Genomic DNA, 16,924 nt, shown 5'->3' on the forward strand with positions numbered 1-16,924 from the left:
GAGAATAAGATCACTGTAATCAGCAATGTTTGCTGAGCAATTCTCTCTGCCAGGCATGGACCTGGTATTTTTCTCTAGTATCTCATAGTTCTGACCACTGCAAGTGTGTTGTTACCCCACTGTATAGTTAATGAAACCAAGGCTCAGAGAGCTAGAGTAGCAGAATGAGGATTTGAAAGCAGGCACTTTGCCCTCAGGGTTAACTCATGTAATCAGCGCAAAGCACGTTTGCAGGTCTTGCAAATTATTTTGTTGCTGTCATGACCTTGTGGACTCCCATGAGCCCTGATGGCAGCCCTCTGTCTCCTCTCTGTTGCTTGTAAGCCAAATGCTCCTGAGCTAGTGAGGTAAGTTTCCGAACCTTGATTTACTGACCTGTAAAATGGAAATCGTGATAGAAGTTACCTGATGAATTTTTAATGAAATTAAAAAATTTTTCTTAATGAAAATCACACTGAGGAAAGTGTTTAGAAGCGCTTCTGTGGTGCCTGACAACGTCACCCATGAGGATGTGAAAAGAGTTCACCTAGTCCTAGAAGTCATGTTAGCTTGGCATCCTAGCTCAGGAAGAAGAGAAATCACATCCCTCTTGGATGGTGCCATTTGAGGAAAAAAAAAAAAAAAAATCCCAGCCTTCCCCTTAATACAGAACTTCAGTCTGGACAACGGCATTTACTTCCCCTTCCTAACCTACCCCCGAGGTGCCTCTGGAGTGGGCGTCTTAAAGGGTAGAGCTGGTCCTTTAGCGCTGTCCAACAGGAACATAATCCCAATAGTCACATTAATAAAGCAAAAGAAACAGGTAAAATTCATTTGAGTCATGTATTTCATTTACCCCAATGTATTCAAAACATTATCATTTGGACGTGTAATCAATATAAAGAATTACGAATGAGATGTCTTCCGTCTTCTCTCTGTGTGGAGTCTTTGCAGCCGGCATGTTATTTTATACCCGGAGCTCTTCTTCTCTGGCCCTGACCACGTTTCAAGGGCTCGGGGGCACCTTTGCTGAGTGGCCAATACACGGGACAGTGCAGGTCGAGCTTCTCTGTGTCACTTTATTTATTTATTTTAAAGATTTAATTAATTAATTTGTCAGAGAGAGAGCACACAAGCAGCAGGAGCAGCAGAGGGAGAGGGAGAAGCAGGCTCCCCGCTGAACAGGGAGCCTGATGTGGGATTTGATCCCAGGACCCTGGGATCATGACCTGAGCCAAAGGCAGATGCTTAACTGACTGAGGCCCCCAGGTGTCCCTCTGTGTCACTTTAACGGCAACAAGATGGAGCTTGGCTTTTCTGGCTCTATCTAACTGTAGCCCCCAGAGGTTTTGCAGAGACGCAAAATGAAAGGAAACAAACAAACCAAAACAACTTTGTTTTGCCTCTGCATCTTTGCTGCGTCTTTCTGCCTGCGTGGCAACCCCCTACCCCTACCACTTTACCTCGTGTTGAAGCCTCACAGCAACCCCATAAGGTAGATACTATAACAACGTCCATTTTATAGATGAGAAAAGCGAGGCTTGAAATGGCTCCTTTACCCATGGCAACGTGACTGGTAGGCAGCAGCACTGTGGTCTGAACCCCTGTGCTCTGTTGGCACATGGCGCTGTTGGAATGAGCAGTGTTGTACCCATGTGGAGCGGGGATGGGCTCCCCGGGGCAGGAGTGAGTGTCTGGTCAGCAGAGGTGTTCAAGAAGCCGTGGTGGGCCCTTAGACTGGGGTGTAATCGAGGAGATTCCCGGGCTGGATTGGAGCCGGGAGGCAGGTGGGTTGCTCTTTGCAGTCCTGGGGGTCCAGGAGGTCTTCCTTTTCCCCTGGGCAGCCGGGATGGGGAGCCATTGTCTGCAGTGCCCACTCTGGCCCCAGGGCGGAGGGCTTGACTTCCTCCTCCAGTGCAGTCGGGGTGGGTCGCGGGGGGCCTTCCCCAAGCTCCAGAGCCCTGGTGCAGCCGATGGGCTGTTTGGCGTTGGTCTTCTCCCCTGGAGGGCCTGGCTCCACATCCTCCCATTGTCCGTCCTGATACAGGACCTCATTAATTTAGACTCACTGTAAATATTTTTGGAAACACCCTGTTGCTCTCCTGAAGACTGGAGAGGCCTTGGTGTGAGCGGGGGCCCGGGGCCTGTCCACCTCTTCCTGAACTCCTTCCGGCCTCCACTCTGTTTCCTGCCCTAGCTGCCTCCTGTCCAGGCCCTCCTGTCAGGCTAACAAAGGCGAGTGAGTTCCAAGGAGACAGGCGTCCTTGGGACTTGATCTTTAGGGATGGGAGGGGAAGACTGAGTGGCACGGGGGACCGTGGGTCTGACCCGGTGGGGACACCTGGAGGAGCTCCCTTGTCCCCCTCAGGCCTCCCTTTGCTCATCAGCAAAGCCGAGTGTATGGGACGGAGGACTGGCCGCACAGCAGAGCCCACTGGCCAAGCTCTCCCTTCTCCCTGAGCAGTGCGTTGTCATTTTGGAAGGATTCTGTTTATCTAGTCCTCCCTGTGAAATAATCATTAATTCATATTCTCAGTTCTTATTCATCAAAGACCTCCTGAGTACCAGGGAGGAGGAACCAGAGCCACCAAAGTGGGTTGTGAAAATCCAAGCTCGGGGGAGCCTTGACATTTAAGGAGGGTTGTTTGATAACGGGCCGGGAGGGGGGGGGGTGCGCCATTTCCAAAAGGTTTCATGAAATGCTGAGGCTGCCCCTGCCCCCCTGAGACCCCCTTGCCCCCCACCCCACTACTGTCTTCTAGGGCTTCAGCTTGGGTGAGGCGGGTCAATGGCTTGAGAAAGGGTCCCCACACATTTACTAGAGGCCCAACTTTGTGTTAAATAATGGGGGGGGGTAATGTCAGGTGGGGGGTGAGGGGGTGGCTGAGGGGAATCACAGCCTAATAAATGACCCATGAGTGGGGACTTGGTGCCACAGCAGGGAGAACGGATTCTGATCTCATTTTGCCTCCCTGTTCTGACCCTGTTAGCAAGAAATCCACTTTTCCAACCACCTCTGGGAGCCACCGCCACAGGTCCCAGAATCTCCAGCTGGATCCATGCCCTCCTGTACGGACAGGGACCCTGAGGCTCAGAGAGGGCAGAGCCTGGTGCTGGGTCACAGGCAAGGTGGTCATTCAATTTTAGCTAGAAGGTCAGCCGCGCCAAGAAGACCCTCTTCTGGAGACCCACCCTGCCGGTCACTCTCCACTCCATGCAGCTCTCCTCATTATCGGAGTTCCTCAAGCCTGTTTTGCAATCGGCTCTTTGGGCTCTTCTCCGCCTCTAGAAGGCATGTGCTGGAGATCAGGGATGTGGTCTGAGCTGCCCGCACAATTCGGTGTGCGCCACGTGCCTCGGCTGGAGTCTGGCTTATACTAGCTGCTCATTAAATATTTGCTGAGTGAATGAATTAGTAGCCAAGATGGGACTGGAACTTATATGGTCTGGTGCTTGGGCCAGCAGGCTTTCCTGCATTTGCTGTCCCCGGAGCCCGGGGTGTCCTCTGTGTTTGGAGAGCGCCTGGGAGTTTGAAGTGGCACCAAATGGCCAGGGGAGAAGGAAGGGGCTGCTGAGGGGCTGAGGGGGGGGGGGGTCTGCTTTAATTGTCAGAGGCAGCTGGCCATTTGGTTTTGCTCAGATAAACTGCTAAGATAGGGCTTGTGAGTGAGTGTGTGTGTGTGTGTGTGTGTGTGCGTGTGTGAGTGTGCACAGGGCTGGGATGGGGAAGGGGTTGTTGTGTGGCTGAAGAAAGGGGAGAGGAATCCCTGAGTGGGCTGGGCAGCCCAGCTTCATCCCCATCCCGGTCCTCCCCCTCCTTCCCCACAGATAACACCACCAGCTGTTCAGGACACAGCTGTGCTTTCTCTGGGGAAGGGGAGAAAAGGGCCCCGTGGCCCTGGGTGAGTTCAAAGCAGAGCTGTGAAGTGAGGGGGCTGGAGGGGGTGCTGGAGGAGGAGGTGAGAAGTCAGCAAGAGGCAGAGAAAGACAGCTTGCGCTTTGATGTCCCCCACCCAGAGCCTGGGGCAAGGTCCGGGCAGGTCTCGGCAGACCCTGGGCTTTGGGCTTTCTCCCTCACCCCAAGCCCTTAGAGAGATCCAATTAACCACTCTTTCCTGTCCCTCCAAGGAGGAGGCCCATCCAGTCCCTGAGCCCAGCACACAGCAGCTCGCGGAAGCACACTCGCACCCCACAGCCTACGCTAGCCTGGCCGTGAGCTCACACAGCCACACACACAGTCCCGGGCATGGGGCCGAGGCAGGCTCGCTTTCTAGGCCAGGAGCCAGCCCAGGGCTGGGATGGGTGACGGCGACTGATTCACTGGCTGCAGAGGTCCCCATCAGTCCGGGCTGTCCCCAGAGGGACCCGCAGCTGGTCTGGGGCGCTGATCTGACAGGAGCTGTTCACGCCAGACTCCTCACAATATCCTGAAGAAATGACTGGGGAGAGCGCAGAGTCCCTGGGGCAACTGGGTCGGCCTCTCCAGGGCAGGCCAGCCTGGGGGACACTGGCCAACAGCCCTGCCCCAGCTGCCGGCTTGCCAGATGGCTCAGGGCCGATTATCCTGGATCAATGCAGCAAAGAGGTGCCCTTCTGAGCGCAGAAGGAGTGGCCCTGGAGTGAAGACCCGGCCTTTCCCGTCTTCTCCTGAGTGTGTTTCCTACAGTTTTAATTCAACAGGCCTTTGCCAGGCTCCGGCTTGAGTGGGGGAGGGGTGGTGCCCAAATGAAAACAGGTGTCTGCCCAGGTGTGCTCTGTCTGGTGAGGAATTCCTTCAGAGCCCTGGAGGCACATAACATCAGGCTTTAGCTATGGCTCCTCTTGACTAAGCTTATCTTCTGTGTGGGATGGACAGGGGTCTTGGGTGCCAGGCCAGGAGGCGAGGCTGGCTGATTCTATGATTTCTGGCTACCACTGGGCAGGAGGTCAGATCTTATCTGCGCTTCACCCAGTCCAGCCCTAACCAGTAGCCCTCTCCCAGGCTTGGCCCCCAGTTCCCTTCCATTTCAACAAGTCTGGTTCCCCTGGTGAGATGAACCACTTCTTACCCCCTCAGAGACAGAGAGCCTAGCGGCCAGAGGACTAAAGAGATGGGCCCATAAAGGGACTCTCTACATGGCTCAGGATCCAAGTGGGAATGGCTGTGGGGGGGGGGGGGTGCGGGGGAGACCTGATTTTGGGAATGCTCCAAGCTCACTGGCTTCCCTTCTATGTTTCTAGCTGCAAAGGGCCCTGTTTCCTGCATCTTTCTGGGAGAATGAGAAAAGATCTGGATTACCCGGGTGTCTGGCACTTGGCCTTTATCCTGCAATGTTTCAAGCGAGCAATTTAATACATAATAGCTACCATCAATTATGACCTGACCGAGGCGAACTGGTTCCTACACACCTCTCAGGTCCCTTTTGATAGGTCAAGGTTGAGGTAATCCGACAAGGGTAATCACTTTCACCCAAGTTTACGGACGGATTAATGAAAGGCTTTCTGCCACCTGCCTAGACTTCTATTAGACAAACATGCCGGAGCAAGCATGTCCCAGACTGTCTGCTGGGTCCTGTTAGCTTTCTGGAATCCTCTTTGGGAATGGCTGGCCACAGGGCAGTTTCTGGATCGAGTTATGGTGCCAACCCCAAGGGCACAGACATTCCTAGCCAGAGTTCTCATAACCTGTTCCATCAGGGACAGGGGTGGGGTGGGGTGGGGAGGATCTATAAAATATTTTAGTCCATCTTTTATAAAAATTTCGCTCAAGAGAGCTTATTTTAGAATAAATTACAGGTATCTTAGTGCTATCCTACATTTCTGTAACGCTCAGAAGGTGAAAAACCCCCAACCTAAAAAGGGTTGGGGGAGAGGAGAAGTTTGAGGGTGAGCCCATGTGCTCAAATTCTGGCTCTGACAATGACTGGCTGAGTGACCTTGGCCAAGTTATTTCACTTCCCCGTGTCTTCATTTCCTTATCCGTAAGTGGAGATTAGTAAGAGTGCAAGTCATTGTTCCAACTGAAAGGGATAGTAAGGACATACAGAATGTAGAACACTCTCAACCAGGTCCTTGTGGGTATTTGAGTTTGGGGCCCTGGCTTAAAAACCCCTGCAGAAGGTTTTCTGAACAACCCTCCTTGGAGACCAGGAATTCTGGTTTTAGAAGCCCTTTGCTTTGGATGGGGCCATGATTTATGTGCTGATTTTGTCCCGTCGTATCCCTGCTCAACTTTAGACGGACTTCTCCACTCTTGGGGGTTATATTTAAAAATCATGTCTTGTGTACCTTCCCTCTTTCCTGCCCAGAGCTCCTGGAAAGATGAGCAGACAGGGCAAAGTGAGTGTGTGGGCGACTGTACCCACAGCAGCCCCTCAGTGACCACCCCTTTCTCTGCCCCCTCCCCTGGCTGCATGGTCTCCTAGAGACATGGTCCCCAAAGACTGAAATGCACCTAGGTCCTTAGCGCATATGACCCCTTCTTTTCAGTCACCCCCCAGCTCACCCATCTGTTTTACTCACTCAATCATTTAGTGATCACCTATCATCCGGCAAGCCCTGTTAGGTGCTTGGAGAAGAAGAAAAACAAACAAGAGAATTGTAACGAGATCCATCCTGTGACTTTAAGCAGGACATTTACCTCCTTAGGCCTCAGTTTCCCCACAGACTTCATGACTTTTGTCTGGGCTTTCTTTCTCCTGGGACTCTGTCCTCAACCCTCTAAAACTTCGTAGGCTGTCTGCAAACCGCAGTCGGCCAACAGCTTATGAATTGTAGAGAAATCCCCTTAACTGTGTCTGTAAACCATAAATGTTCCCAAAGGGGGGGTCAAAGTGCAGGAGTCAAGGATGGTGACTGTGAGGGGAAGAGTGAAGTCTGGTCTGGGTGGGGGGGGGGGGGGGGGGGGGGGGGAGGGGGGGGGGGGGGCGTGCTCCAGAGGCCGGAGGAAGCCAGGCCTAGAGGCTGGGGAATGGGTGGGTGGTAGCCAGAGGGTGAAGGCGGGGCCAGGAGGAGAGCAGGCTGCTGCGAACCCCAGATAATCTTCTGCCCAGCACGCAGGGCTCAGTGTGGTCCACTTGCCCAGGGAGAAGAAGGAGGGGAAAAAAAAAAAAGTGGGCTGTAACTTAAAGATCTTAAGACTTCCAAGTGAGGGGTTGGTCTGGAGGTGGGAGGGGGGAGTGACCAGACAAGGAGGAGACAGAGACTCAGGAGGGTGCAAGGAAGTGTCCTAGCTGAGGCCAGGACAAGGCAGGAGAGGGTGGAGGGAAGTCTGCGGGAGCAGGCATCCTCCAGAATCCGGCCGGCCGCAGCTCCTGCCGCTCGCTCGCTGGCCGGGAAGGGCTCTGGACACCCTCAGCCCTTCTCGCCTGCCCTCTGAGGCTCAGGCCAGGCCAGCCGCTCGGGGCCCTTGCTGAGTTGGTGCCACAGCCACAGAGCTGGGACCCCAAGGACCCCCTGCCCGTCTTCTCTCCAATGCCCAGCATGGAGGAGGCTGGCGATTTCGACAACTACTATGGGGCAGACAACCAGTCTGAGTGCGAGTACTCGGACTGGAAGTCCTCGGGGGCCCTCATCCCCGCCATCTACTTGCTGGTCTTCCTCCTGGGCACCACGGGCAATGGGCTGGTGCTCTGGACCGTGTTCCGCAGCAGCCGCGAGAAGAGACGCTCGGCCGACATCTTCATCGCCAGCCTGGCCGTGGCGGACCTGACTTTCGTGGTGACCCTGCCGCTGTGGGCCACGTACACGTACCGGGACTACGACTGGCCCTTCGGCACCTTCGCGTGTAAGCTCAGCAGCTACGTGATCTTCGTCAACATGTACGCCAGCGTCTTCTGCCTCACCGGGCTCAGCTTCGACCGCTACCTGGCCATCGTGAGGCCCGTGGCCAACGCTCGGCTGAGGCTGCGGGTCAGCGGGGCGGCGGCCACGGCGGGCCTGTGGGTACTGGCCGCGCTCCTGGCCGTGCCGGTCATGGTGTTCCGCTCCACCGGGGACCTGGAGAACACCACGAGGGTGCAGTGCTACATGGACTACTCCATGGTGGCCGCCTCCAGCTCGGAGTGGGCCTGGGAGGTGGGCCTGGGGGTCTCGTCCACCGCCGTGGGCTTCGTGGTCCCCTTCACCATCATGCTGACCTGCTACTTCTTCATCGCGCAAACCATCGCCGGCCACTTCCGCAAGGAGCGCATCGAGGGCCTGCGGAAGCGGCGCCGGCTGCTCAGCATCATCGTGGTGCTGGTGGTGACCTTCGCGCTCTGCTGGATGCCCTACCACCTGGTGAAGACGCTCTACATGCTGGGCAGCCTGCTGCACTGGCCCTGCGACTTCGACATCTTCCTCATGAACGTCTTCCCCTACTGCACCTGCATCAGCTACGTCAACAGCTGCCTCAACCCCTTCCTCTACGCCTTCTTCGACCCGCGCTTCCGCCAAGCCTGCACCTCCATGCTGTGCTGCGGCCGGAGCAGGTGCCGGGGCGCCTCGCACAGCAGCAGCGGCGAGAAGTCGGCCAGCTACTCTTCCGGCCACAGCCAGGGGCCCGGCCCCAATTCCGGAAAGGGTGGAGAGCAGATGAACGAGAAGTCCATCCCCTACAGCCAAGAGACACTCGTGGTTGACTAGGGCTGGGGGGATCAGAGAGGAGCCCGGTGCCCTCCGCCCCACCCTGGCCTCTGCCCTTGCTCTCTGAAAGTCAGGTAGCATGATAGCACCTTCTCCCTTGCATTTGACCCTTTTCCTCGCTCCCTGCCTCCCTGCCCCCCTGGTCCTCCTTCCTCCTTGAGTTTTGTGGTTTAGTGGAAGGAGACTGAGTCCGGCGGACTCGCGCTGGCGCTGGGCCACTCGGTATCTGTGAGAGGGACTTTGCTCCAGTCTCTTAACCCCCTGGAGCCTCAGTTTCCCCATTTGTATAAAACAGGGGAGGTCAGCCTGGCTCAACTGAAATGTGTTGCCCCCACTCTTTTTCTTGGATCTCCAGCTTTTTCTTTTCCCTCCTTTCTTCTAATGTTCTCTCCCCTCTCCCTGCCCCTGCTTTGCCCTCTTAGCTGCACTTTCTGCTCCGAATCCTTACCTACTGGCTCCAACCCCCTCTCCTGGAGCACATCCCCTCCCTCAATCCCTTCTTTCTCCCCTGTTCGCTTCCTGGTTGTGTAGGGCTCCTAAGGGTTAAGAATCCTGAAGCTTGCACACATGGCCCTGGCCCCAGCTCTGTTGGGCTCCCTGGAGTGCAGCGGGGGACCTCGGCGGCGCGGGCGGGCAGCTGGTGAGGGAGGGCTGGTGTCAGCCAAGTTAGCTCCACGCTCTGCAGCTGGGAGCTGCGGAACTTTCCTGCAAACTGGATCAGTTCACTTTCAGGCACTAAGGATTCCAGAAGGGGTCTCCCCTCTTGCAGCCCCTCCCAGAAGCCAATTAGATGAGCTTTTTGCAGATTTCCTCAGACCCTCTCTTCAGCCTCTGTTCCCTGCGTCCATCGGAAGGCTGTGGGGTTGGTGCTGGGACGGCTGGCTCCTTGGAGTCATAGAGGAGTGGGGAGTTGGGAAGGGAACGCCGGGGAAGAAGGGAGTCTGTATTTAGTCTACATGCTGCTTGGCTTCCCTCTCCGATTCCTCATCCCTCTAGCCCCTACAGGCCTCCACACCACGCCTGGCGTCCCCAGCCAGGACACTTTTCTTGAGCACTGGTGCATCTGGGTGCCAAGATTTATGTGTGTGTGCATGCATGTGTGTGTGCGTGTGTGTGTGTGTGTGTGTACATGGAAGAGCGTCACGCGTCATTTGGGTGAACTACCCCCCTACTGTCTACCGCTTCGCCACTCTTCACACAATATCCTTGGGGGGAGGGAGGCATATTGAGGCAATAGAGAATAAAATGAGAATAAAATGAGTCCACCCCGCCCCCACTGGATTTGGGGGCCCTGACGGCAGGTCCGTGCTTTAAGAGAGAAGTCTATGCTAGTGCTGGGGGCCAGCCCCTCTGGGGAGATCTGTCCCCAAGGCCTGGGGACACTCAGTGTGCTGGGTCGCATCCTTCCTAGTTCCCTGAGGGAAGTAGGAGGTGGGTTAGAGCTTCCCGTGGCCCCTTCTCCACGCCTCCCCACCCTGCTCTGACTTGATGAGTGTGTTCCTTGCCATTCTCACTTTTCCAGGGTCTGTGGCGTTCTTGCCTGGGGTGAAAAGCGCCGGGTGGGTTTTTTCTCACCTCACCCTCAGGATCACCGTTGGCCTCTCCTGCTGGGCTGGGGGGCTGGGCACGGTGACCCTGAGCAGCTGCAGCAAGGCTGAGGGCCTGACGTCATGCCACCAGCGAGGCCTCAAGGACCAAATTGACGGCAGGCCTTTGTGAGCTGGGGGCAGGGTGTGTATATTCCAGGTTTTGTTCTTGGAGGACTCCGGACAGGACGTGAAGGACAAGATTTGCGCCATGGAGGCAGGAAGAGCCCGGCTTGGTGTCAATGGAGAGCTTGACCGTCCCTGGGATGGCGCCAGCTCTGGGAGCAGAGGAAGGAGGAGAAAGGAAGAGACCCCTTGCAGCTTAGTCTCCCTTTCACAGGCCAGAATCTTCCGTACACTCCCTTTCTCAGCCCAGGGCTCTCCTCAAAGTATGCGGTTAAAGCTGGAGGAAACATCTAGAAGATCTAGAAGGGACGAGGGTGCCCTTCGGAGGCCCTCATGGGGACCCCAGAGACCTCTTGCCTGGAACTCATTGGTTGTCCTGGACAGAGTGGGGAGGCTCCCTCACCCCCGACCAGCCCCTTCTTTGGAATGTCTCTGCTATTTTTTTTCTGACCCTCTTAGTCACTGCGGTTCATTCAATAAATCTGTTTTGTGTAACTGTTGTGTCCAAAGCCTCTGCTCACACAGACGTCTTGGGATGAGTTAAGGTCCCCCATTTGCAAGTGTTCCAGTGGGAGGTGGTGTGGGCTGAGGGAGCACAGGAGGAAAGTAGGAGCTAAGGGAAGTCAAGTGGGAAACTGGAAAGGGAGTGGGGGAGGCGGGCAGAACCCGGAGCGACAGACACAGCGCAGGGCACAGGTGGGGATGGAGACCAGGGGAGGCACAGGAAGTAAAGGCGGGGAGCAGGAGGCAGCTCAGTTTTTGTGTTCTGAGAACCTGTGGGACAAATGGGCACACGTTTTGGAGTCCAGAGCACAGGCATGTAGGAAAATGCTAGCATTCATTTATTCACCAATTCACTAATTCATTGTCCCTTGAGGAACCACTCAGTTTAGATAAGAAGTTCAGGTGCCTGGCCTTGGATCGGTGACCCTGAATGTCTGCAAACGCTCACTCCCGAGCGGTACCCCAGACCTAAGGAATCCGACTCTCCTGGGCTCACCCTGGGTGTTCTTAACTTCTAAAAGCTCCTCAGATGATTTCTGGGGGAGGCTAGGTTCGGGGATGTCCGCATCCACACAGATTCTGTGGGCAAATGAAGGTGGACACCAAGGAGGAGCGAGTCAGAGACAAGAGGAAACGGGGCTCTGGGTGGTTGTTGATTTGGAGGAGGAAGAGTCTGAAACCATCCTTGGGGGGAAACACTCAGTCCAGAGGTGCTCATCATCTCCCAAGCAGATTTCGGGTATAACCGTGTCAGTGGGTGTCACCAAAGCAACCACCACAGTAGAACAGACAAGACCGAGAGAGCCCATGGTTACTGTGATTCAGCGTGGTGTGTGCTAAGCACTTCTAAGCACTATCTCATTGAATCCTTGCAATGCTCTGAGTGGGGTATGTTCACCTCAGTTTGCCGAGAAGGAAGCCAAGGCTCAGAGATGTTAGTCACATACCTTGAGAAGGTTACACAGCCCGTACATGGAAGAACGAGGCCTGGGACAGCTGGGTCTGTCCACACCCGAAGCCTGAGCTCTTGGTCCCTGCCTTTCCCAAAGTACAAGAGAGGCGGTGCCGGGTACTGGGAGTGAAGCCCCCCGTGTAAGGTACTGGCCCACAAGGGGGGTGCTCAATGCACAGGGACTGGGTCAGGATGGGGAGAGAAATGGTGGGAAATGCATGAGAGAGAGAGAGACAGAGACAGAGAGATACATAGAGAGATACAGAGAAAGACACAGAGAGATAGAGAGACAGAGAGATAGATGGAGAGAGCAATGGAGACAAAGAGAGAAAGAGAGAGAGAGAGAGACAGACAGACAGAAAAAGAGACAGAGACAGAGAGAGACTGAGGGGAGAGACAGAGAATGTGGAGAGAGAGAGAGAGATAAGGAGAGTGAGGGGTTCAGTGGGGGGCGGCAGGGAGGGAGCTGGAGGACAGGGTGTCAGTGCTTGTTTTCAGTCTTTGGAAGCACACCAGGAAACCCAGCAGGAATTTACAACTGCAACAATGAGCTATTTGAGCCCCCCCCCTTTTTTACAGATGCTGTTAAAAAAAAAAAAAGCAAAAAAAACCACCCCAAAACCTTCACCAATCCTCCAGGGGAATTTGAGGTAAGTTATCCAAAAAGCTGTAATTTTGCAGAGCAGTTAATAACTCATCGTCCGCAATTTTCTTCAGGTCTTCACTCAGGCACCCAGCGTGCTTCCTCATCCGGTCCTTACTACTTCTGTGCCAGACAGAGTGGTGGATGCAGGATCAGACGGTGAACAGGACCCAGCAGGGTGCGGGCTGGTGGAGACCATGAGGGGGCGATTCTAAGCAGTAAGCTCTAAGAAGGGAGCATACCAGGTGTTCCGAGGGTTAATGGACACCGTGGAATGAGTCCAGGCAGGGTGTCAGGACAAGACCTCAGAGAGTGTGCCTGTGGGGGGCTGGTGCTGCTGGTGGTGGAAGGCTCTGTGCAGAGGAATTACCCACAAAAGAGAAGGAGCACAGCCCCTGTGAGGAACCAGAACGCCCCTCATCTGTGCTTTCTGCCACCTGCACCAGCTCTGGGACAGGAGCCAGGCAGAGGCACCGAGACAAACTTGTCCAGGTCCTAGAGACTGGATGACAGCAGATTGGGGCCTGGGACTATTGTCCAGGTCACTAGACACTGGGGCCAGGGATTTTTTGGGGAGGATGGCTTCCTGTCTCCCCCTGCCTGGGCTTGGACTGTTTCCTAAAGATATATGTTGGGGTCTCCTAGACAGAGGGTGGGAGTTCTGGTCCAATCACACTGTTCTTGTTGGAGGAAGCTACACGGGGCTGGTAGATCCCTTGGGAAGACTGTGCCAGGATGACATAGCATGACAGGACCCAGACGGGATGTCTGCCTTTCTCAGCTGATACCCCTCTGTCTGAACTCCAAGCCATTGGAAGCTTGTAGGGTCTGGTGCAGCTGGTGCAACTCTTGTGAATTATTGACCAAATGCTTCAGAGGTCCTTGAGAGCAATGCCAGAGACAGTTGTAAAATCAAGATGACAATAAAGGAGATTTAGAGACCCTGGGCTGACTGATTATAATGAGATTGCGAGAGTCTCAAGCAGTGGTCAGGGATTTATTCACTCAATAAACTTTTTGTTCAGTGCCTACTATGTGCCTGGATTGTCTCAGAAGCTGGAGATACTGAGATGAACCTGACATCATTCCTGTCTTCATGGAGCAACATGGAGAACCTTACCTTCCGTTGAGTAGGTGGTAGGTGAGTAATAGACAGTGGGAAAATGGCAGAGGTGGGACTAAAACTCATGCTTCCCACTGCCAGGCAAGAGCATGTCTCAGGGCTCCATGATTAGAAAAGAGAGAATGTCCTTCATCCAGAATCACCCAGAGTCCTGGGATGGAGCCCCGTGTCAGGCTCCCTGCTCATGGACAACCTTTTTCTCTCTCTCCCTCTGCCTCCCCTTTCCCCCGGCTTGTGTTCTCTATCTCAAATAAATAAATAAAATCTTTAAAAAAAAATCTTAAAAAAAAAAAAAAGAATATGTAGAGCAACTAGTGAGGGTCAGAAAAATGATGGACAGAAAAATGATAGCCAGGTAGAGGGAGGACCCAAAGGTGCTTGAGGATAATTATCCATATTTTTGTTATGACACCTTTTATTTTAGCTTTAGAAGAATTGTTAATATAATACAGAGAGTTCCCATATACTCCACATCCAGTTTCCTTTATTATTAGCATCTTACATTAGCATGACACTTTTGTCTCCATTCATGGACCATTCTTGATACATTATTCCTAACTAAATCTGAATTTTGTTTAGACTGCTTCATTTTTGACCTAATGTCCTTTTTCTGTTCTGAGGATCCCACTCAGGATACCTCGTGGCATGTAGCCATCATGTCTCCTGAGGCTCCTCTTGGCTGGGACAGTTCCTCAGACTTTGTTTTTGATAACCCTGATAGTTTTGAGGAATACTGATCCAGTATTTTGTTCCATGTACTTTTTAAATGAATATGTTTTTATTTCCCTATATCAGACCCATGCTAGGTGATAAGGACAGAGCAATAAATCATGTACGAGGGATTCCGGCTCTGTTGGAGTTTAATGGTGAATAATAGCATCATTGCAGGGGAAAGACAGGAGGCCATGGAGGCACACAGCCGTCTTCTGGTGTGCACCATGGAGTGACCACGGGCAGGCTGAGGTACGGGCTGAAGTCACAGGTTCATCTCTGGGTCTGTTAGGCTTACAATGTCCGGCATTGACTCCCGCCTTCAAAGCTAAGCCAGGACTTATTTTCTTGTCTGAGTAACTGCAAACCTGGCCATTTGAGAGAGACAATATTTGTGTTCAGTGGATATCTTGGCCAGGGCCATTTCGTACTTTATCATTTAGCCATGTGACACCTGTTTTGCCTACTCAAGGCTGCCTCCTATATGGACAGAGGATAATCAGAAATGGATTCCCCAAACCTGCTTGAACTACCTTTCTTGGCCAGCGTGCTGTTCCTCCTCTTCATGTCCCCAGGGCACTGGGACTTGGCCTCATGATGCTAGCTCTGTGTGCTGGTCTGTCTCTGCCCTATGGGTAGCTGCTCTAAAGTAGGGGCTGTGTTTACACATCTCTGTAAGCCCGGTGCCTGGAATATGGCAGGTGCTCAAAGGGTACTTGTTGGAATGATCGAACCACTGGATAAAGAAAGGGCAGGAAGTAAGGCAGAAAAAAAAAAAAAACCCAAACCCAAACCACTGATTTTTGGTTGATCAGTTGATCACTTTTAAAAGAGCTCGGTAAGATGAAGTCGAAGACTGGTGCCAGAAGAGATGAACTAGGATTGATGAGCACGAAGATTCCTAACCACTGACTCAGACCAAATAGCATCGTCCTCTTAGAGCTGTTGCTTGGGAACCGCAGAGTCAGAACCCAGGGGGCGCTTCTGAGATTCTTGTAAGTAGGACCCATCATGTTATAGCACCGAAATGCTTTGTTCAGTGTTTGTGCTGGGAACTGTCTTCAAGTCTCTCTGGCTGGATGGTGTTGTGCAAGGCTGGTTGGCTTCCTGGGGAAGTTATCAGGGAGCCAACTGGAGCCGACACTGAGTCAAACAGTTTCTGGGAATCTATGCCTGGACATTCACTGCTCATGGAGGAAGGACTCATGATGGTGGGGATGTACCGATTCAATGAACAATCAAATCTCAGACTTCCCGCTTTATAAAAATACTCAGGGGAAACTTCTCTTCCGGTCTCTGAGAAAATCTGGGCCAGATTTAAGGGCATCAGAGATTTGGCAAATTTTCTTCTGGGTCTGGAATATGTCCATAAGTTCAAGAAATCTTCCTGTCTGATGGGGATGAAGTGGCCTCTGGTCAGAGGAGTGAGCCAGACTTCACTCTAGATGGGCTGGGTCCAGTCTCTTTGGCAGAGAAAGGACTTTGGTAGCAGGGACAACAGTGATCCAGAGCTTGGGGACTGTCATCGCAAGGTGTCAGGATTGAAGAGCATGGATATAACCCCTGCCCTTAGGAAAAAGGATGAACCAATATGGTGATTAATTAGTTTCCGGGATGAAACCTGGAATCCCCTGTGTATACCATATACTTAGGATCCAGCTGGCTGCAAGCTCTGTGTTGGGGGTGCTGTTAGGCTGTCAGTCCCCTGGAAGGTGGTGGTTATTTGATGTGCTAATAAGCTATTTTTATGTGTAGGAAAAGCAACACAGCAATTAGCAAAGGAGTGACTAAAGATAGATGTTGCAGGCTGGAGAAGGAAGTGGTTTCCACTCTGATTGTGGCAGGAGACCAGGCCGCTCAACCCGATGGCATGGAAAACAGGACATAATTGAGCTGGAGAAGAGTGCTCCTACCTTCTCACTTCACTAGCTAAGGGAGTGAGGCCTTGGGGGGGTGGGTGGGGAGTAAGTGACTTTCCTAATGTCATTGCTAAGTGGTGGCTGAGTTGGTTGTCTTCATTCTCTTGATTCCCAGACCTGCTTCCTTTCAGGTCACCAAATTGTCTCTTTTCTACACTGCGGATGACTTTGGAAGGGATACGTATCAGAGTAGGCAAAAAATTGAATGTAGTATTGACATGTCTAACCTGTGTTAGTGATAGCTTAACTTGATGTTTGTCTCTGCTGTCCATTCTGTTAAGATCACAGTTAGCCAGGCGTAGTCTGAACCCCAGCCCTTCTCTTGTTTGTGTCATCAAGACCTGGTGCTTCTCAAACTTCAGTGTGCAGAAGAATAACTGGGGGACGTTGTTAAAACAGATCAATTCAGTAGGTTCAGGGTGGGTCGCAAGAATCTTGCTTCTGAAAGACCTCTGGCAAGATGCCGTTGGTCCAAGGAACAAACTCAGAAGAGCAAAGATCTGGGGCACCCCACACTCATTAGTGGACTGTTTCCTTATCTGTAAAATGGGGTAAGAGAAGCAGTTGCCTCGGGGGGTACGTGGGTGGCTCAGTTGGTTAAGCGTCTGCCTTTGGCTTGGGTCATGATCCCAGGGTCCTGGGATCATGGCAAGGCTGGTTGGCTTCCTGGGGAAGTTATCAGGGAGCCAACTGGAGCCGACACTGAGTCAAACAGTTTCTGGGAATCTATGCCTGGACATTCACTGCTCATGGAGGAAGGACTCATGATGGTGGGGA

General features: G+C 53.1%; 1 protein-coding gene across 1 annotated transcript; it reads left to right on the forward strand.

Annotated features, from left to right (window-relative positions):
• The first annotated feature begins 7,023 nt into the window (after positions 1-7,023).
• On the forward strand, positions 7,024-10,790 carry APLNR (apelin receptor). Its single transcript, XM_059405327.1, has one exon. It carries the CDS (start codon positions 7,432-7,434, stop codon positions 8,581-8,583), a length of 1,152 nt encoding a protein of 383 aa, XP_059261310.1. The 5' UTR covers positions 7,024-7,431; the 3' UTR covers positions 8,584-10,790.
• Positions 10,791-16,924: the final 6,134 nt, after the last annotated feature.

Source organism: Mustela nigripes, chromosome 1, assembly GCF_022355385.1.
Source record: "Mustela nigripes isolate SB6536 chromosome 1, MUSNIG.SB6536, whole genome shotgun sequence".
Taxonomy (NCBI): Eukaryota; Metazoa; Chordata; class Mammalia; order Carnivora; family Mustelidae; genus Mustela; species Mustela nigripes.

Excerpts from the sequence above, each read along its gene's own strand:
- APLNR (XM_059405327.1), top strand. The coding sequence starts at position 7,432 with ATGCCCAGCATGGAGGAGGCTGGCGATTTCGACAACTACTATGGGGCA.